Here is a 5,263-nt window from a genome sequence, read left to right on the forward strand (position 1 = left end):
CAAGTTCTCTAGCCAAAATGACGTGATTAATAGAATTGAGCGTGGTGGGTTGGAGGAAGAATTTTAGCTGTCAAACTTGTTTTGCTGTTCTTTGTATTTGTTTTAATGAAAATTACTTATTGGAAACATTGACTGTTGTTAAAACCTACTAAGACCAGTCTAATGCTGAAAAATTTAATGATTTTGTACAAAGTTCTAGGTTTAAATCTTGTTGCGCTTTTAAAGAAAGCTATATATATATATATATATATATATATATATATATATATATATATGCATATATGAGCCCTCATACAAGCTAAATATGTTTAATTAAACAGAAACTATAACCCCAGAACAATAATGTTTATAACACGGCAAGATCTGCTTTAGCTTATCAAGCAAACAAAAAGGATCTGAATGAATTTTCCCAGATTAAATTTTCATGTGATAATTGTGGTAATCTCTTCATAGTTTTAACAGTTTTTTTTTTCTAACATGATCTCATGTTTTATTATCTATTGAAACACAACTTTCACATAATATCGTCAACATAAGGCCATTCCCAGAAAAAGACAGTTGTTTGTTTCTACTTTCTAAGTGTTTACTGCAATTAAATGATTCGATCTTTTTAAGTAAAAACTCTTCAGCCAGGGCTACAGAATTTAAACATGAAACAACACATAATACAATAATCTGCACATAAAATCTATTTCAAAATATTATTCATGAGATAATCCCAAATGAGCAACTAGCATAACTGAGAAAGAGGCCATAGCAAATCAAGGAAACAAAATTAATCCCTGCATGATAATTGAGAGAGCAAAATACTTTTAAATGATACCCAGAAAAAAGGAAAAAGAAAAAGAAACAACACTGCCGCCACTTTATTACCCCTAAGAGAACTTTTGATATAGACTTTGATAATAGATGCACTAAAACTATGGCCACAGCTCATATTCAATTTTCTTATTCAGTGGACTTGTTTTTTTTGCCATAGTACTGCAGAGCAAATGCAAGGCCCAAGATCAGCAATGGCACCAGGTACTGCAATATCTTCACAAATCCAGAAGATTGATTGTTGTAGGCAGGTGCTTGTGTAGGTGGGCTTGGAGTGCCTTTGGGAGCTTGTGCTGCTGGAATTGAGTTGGTGTCAACATCCCCAACAAAGTATGCCTGCATCATCTCAATTGCTGAGTCACTGTGGCCAATATCTTCAAAATCAATGGTGGCATCCTTCTCTGTGTAAAGACCAAAACATTCTTAGTCCGTGTCTATTATTTTCTCTGTTTCTTTATTGATTCGTTTTCTTTCTTCTAGCAAACTAGGCCAGAGGAAATACATTCCGATTGCATATTAATGACATTAACGGACCAAGATGAAATAATTACCTGTTGCGGTCACTAAAACTTCATCACCTCCTGGATGATCATCCAAAAATGGGGTCACATCATACGCCTGCTTCCATGAAATGCGTTTAGGTAAATTGTTTTGATCTATATACAGTCCTAGTATTCACAAAATCTCAAGGAGTATGTATTTGACATCTACAAATAAAGGTTAAAATTAGGATCATATTCTATCTACAAGGAGTATGTATTTTGGAAGATTAGTGGTCTAGGAGACCTGGAGAGCATGGGATTCTTTTGGTTCAGATTCATTGCCGGAAATGTTGTTTGAAGAATTTCTTCTTTCATTGTTTTCCTTTTCTGAATGAGTTTGTATTCTCTTAAATAACATTTGTTCTTTTGATAAAAAGAAAAAAAGGTGTACAGGTTAAATGAAAATGCAATGGAGCACTTCACACAAACAACTTGTTCTAGCAACTACAATTAGGAAAGCAAAATGTTCTTCTCGATAGGAGATGATATGTTAGTTTATGAAGCTTGTTAACTCAGGTAGTGTTATGATGATATGTAATGAGCACTTGAAAAAATAACTCATTTAACTACCACTTAAACAGGAAAATCCTATTCTTTAATAAAAAAAAATTCACATCAACGTCACTTTGTGGACAGACTCACAAGCCAGGATAGAAAGATAAGCAACCATTGACATATGGTTTCCTAACCAACCAGGAGTATGCTATCTCCTTCATGTTCAATGACTGATAAGGTGACACAGTTTATCATAGAAATAGTTTGCGATAAAATTGAACTTCAAATTCCAACAGTTGCCGCCATCAACAAAATTAAGAATATAATAATTGGACATAGATTGTGTTTTGCACACGCTATACAGCCAAGATGAGAAAATAAACAGAGACAATCCATATTTTACAAATGGTATAAATGTCTCTTGATTATGCCCAAACAACTTTCTAAATCATTAAATAGAATATTCGCATTGGGAGCCCTCTGATTTATCCATCTATTAATGAATTTCACAAGGAAAGAATTTGCATCATTAAAAAATCATATAGAATTGGGTTTAGTCTAGTTATTTATGCTTATACTATTTGAGCCAAGAAGAGTAGCTTTAATTGCACCCCCTAAGACCATCTTTATTGTTGGGTTCATCAATCTAAGAATTTTTCATAGAAGAACTGTGGTTGGAGTAGATGAAAAGTTCTCCACGCTGGAATAACTGTTTCACCAAGAACTCCGAAGAGCAGTGAAAGGGAAGGTGATAAGAGAGCTGAGAAAGAGAAAAGGAAGGGGATGAGGTACATGAAGAACTTCAAAAGTGTTCTTAACACTGGGGAGAAAAGAAACAATAACGTTCTTAGCATGGTAGATGGCAATGTGAACCAAAAAAGTTATGCTTAAGAACCATTTTTTGGTTCTGGGTAACCACTCTTCATTACCACAGTTGCAGCCACGTCAAGCATTTTCCCACTATTTGACATGATTTCAGCAATCACAGTGCAACTCCTCAATTAACCAAACATTTTAGGCATTTGCCCATAAGAGATTTCTTTTGTTACTGAGCCAGTATAAACACTTAACCCATTTGTGTTGTGTTAGGATTTTGGGGTTTCCCATGATGAGTACGCTATACTAATCTGGTTAATCAGTAAGTGCTATTATCATTTACCATAGGGTGTTCAGAATCATTGTATGACAATCCATGTTCATTGCTGTAGGAAGACATAAATTAATGTTGTACATATCATGCTTAGGGATTAAACTGATGAAAGAATTCTGATTATAACATCAAAATTCTAAAATCTAAATGCCATACACAACTTTTAACTTGACACGTACAAGGATTGGATCAATGACTTTTGTTCAAACCCAAACCATGACAGTGGAAAATTAGGACCTTCCCCCACCCCTCTCCCAGGATCAGTCAAATAAAGTAAGATAAAGTCCACAACATTCATCCATAGATTATTAACACATCAGATTTATCCAAGGAAAAATAAAAGATCGACTAAGGAAAACAGATCTAGAATCAAATGATAACATAAACTGAATTCAGATCACAAAAAACTGACCTTTCCTTTGATTATAATCCAACAATCCTTCTTGTGGTTGTGCTTAGCCACCTCCTCAAAGGTAAAAGTTTTGGTACTTGAACTCATCACTGCCTCTTCGCTGCCCACAAAAAAACCAAGTACAACAACCCATTGCCATAGTATTATTCATAACATACAACACAAAAAAGGGGAAAATATTTGTTTAACACTCAAAATCAAGACAAATTAAGATAACTTAGGCTTAAAAAAAAATGGAGAAAGGAAGAAAGGCACAGCCATAGATGGAAAAAAGATAAAAGGGAAGAAAATTTCTTACACGCTGCTGAGGATAGAAAGGAGAAGATGGTCTTTCTCTCAAACAGTGTACTTTTAAACGACGATGCTGTTTCCTTTACCCAACAATCTAAAGACAAAGACTATTTATATACATTTGAAAATCCCAAGACTACACTGCTTTTTTTTTCTACATTTTTAAAAGGAAATTTTGTTTTGTTTATTTCATTAAATATTAACTTCACTTACTATTCTATTCCCCACTTGTTAAAACTACTCAGTTATAGATCTAATATTTTTGCTTCTAGTATTTATGACAATTTACTATTTTTCTCAACTTTTAATTTAATTTATATCAATATTTATTAAAAAAATTAATGTATGTTTTTATTTATTAAATAACATTAATTTTGTAGAATGATACATGCATTTGTACTTTTCTAAGAAAATATTAATATTAACATTAATCTCACATTATCTCCTTTTTAATGAATATTAAATAGTATTAAATAATTAATAATGTTACCAATTACTAAATTAATCTTTATTATTTAAACTTTTTAATTAGTGATAAAAAACGCTTATTAAATTGATAAAAAAACGATAGAAAAAAAGAAAATATATTGAATGCTCATAATGATCTTTTATCAGAAAAAATAACTCATCTGTTCTTAATATTTGATATGAATAAATATAAAACTACAAAATGTCTTGTAAAAATATTACCAATTCAATATAATAGGTAATGTCAGTTTTTAATAATTTATTATATAAATTAATGAAAGATAGTAACCAATGTGGTATTCAAAAGATTAAATTACCGCATCGAAAAATTAATTAAATTCACTAAATATGTATTAGACTAATTTAAAAGTTTGCATAAAATATTTATAAATAAAATTGTAAGTTAGTTTATAAGTTTGTGTGAATTCTTAAAAAAAAAATAATAAAATTATACATATTTATGCTTTATAAAATTATTATAAAAGAGTTCATTTGTATTTTTAAAAGAAAAAGAATATATTAAATAAATGTAAAGAATAATATGAAGCGTGTGTTAGCATTGTTTCTCACGCTTTCTTGTATCATTAAAATCAAACGTTGAAATTGGCGTTTTTCGCACATGTTGTCTATTCACATTGAATTCAAAATCTTAAATCCGAGAATCAGATTTGGAAGTGTTTGATTCAACATATTTGGTATTTATAGAGAAGCTCAAGAGTTAAACATTTATTAGGAACTTGAACTTGGTGGCCACTTATTTATCATTTAATACAATTAAATTTTAATAATAACTTCAGAAATTTATTAAAGTTTCAAATTACAAAATTAAATTGTTTATTATATATATATATATATATATATATATATATATATGAATACTCTTATATATTATAATGAATTCTAAATTTTAAGGTTAAAGTTATTTTAACTATTTTCATTCTTAAAAATAAAATTCAAAATCCTTAATCACATCTCTCATTTTTTCTCAATCCTTTTTCTTTCATTTTTTTCATTCCAAATTTTTCTCTCATTTTTAAAATCAACGTGTGTTAGCACACCTATATATATATATATATATATATATAT

General features: G+C 30.1%; 1 protein-coding gene across 1 annotated transcript; it reads right to left on the bottom strand.

Moving 5' to 3' along the window:
- Positions 1–663: 663 nt before the first annotated feature.
- On the bottom strand, positions 664–3,837 carry LOC106780311 (cytochrome b5). The gene is made up of 4 exons (XM_014668588.2): positions 3,717–3,837; positions 3,419–3,518; positions 1,371–1,437; positions 664–1,220 (listed from the first exon to the last, which is right to left on the bottom strand). The coding sequence occupies exons 2-4, from the start codon at positions 3,503–3,505 to the stop codon at positions 949–951; spliced, it is 426 nt and encodes a 141-aa protein (XP_014524074.1). The 5' UTR covers positions 3,506–3,518; positions 3,717–3,837; the 3' UTR covers positions 664–948.
- Positions 3,838–5,263: the final 1,426 nt, after the last annotated feature.

The sequence above is a fragment of the Vigna radiata genome, unplaced genomic scaffold (genome assembly GCF_000741045.1).
Source record: "Vigna radiata var. radiata cultivar VC1973A unplaced genomic scaffold, Vradiata_ver6 scaffold_179, whole genome shotgun sequence".
NCBI lineage: Eukaryota > Viridiplantae > Streptophyta > Magnoliopsida > Fabales > Fabaceae > Vigna > Vigna radiata.

Coding starts and splice junctions, on each gene's coding strand:
- LOC106780311 (XM_014668588.2), bottom strand. CDS start 3,505: ATGAGTTCAAGTACCAAAACTTTTACCTTTGAGGAGGTGGCTAAGCAC. Junction 1,438..3,418: donor GGATTATAATCAAAGGAAAG/GTCAGTTTTTTG, acceptor TCATGGAAGCAG/GCGTATGATGTGACCCCATT. Junction 1,221..1,370: donor AGTTTTAGTGACCGCAACAG/GTAATTATTTCA, acceptor GTCTTTACACAG/AGAAGGATGCCACCATTGAT.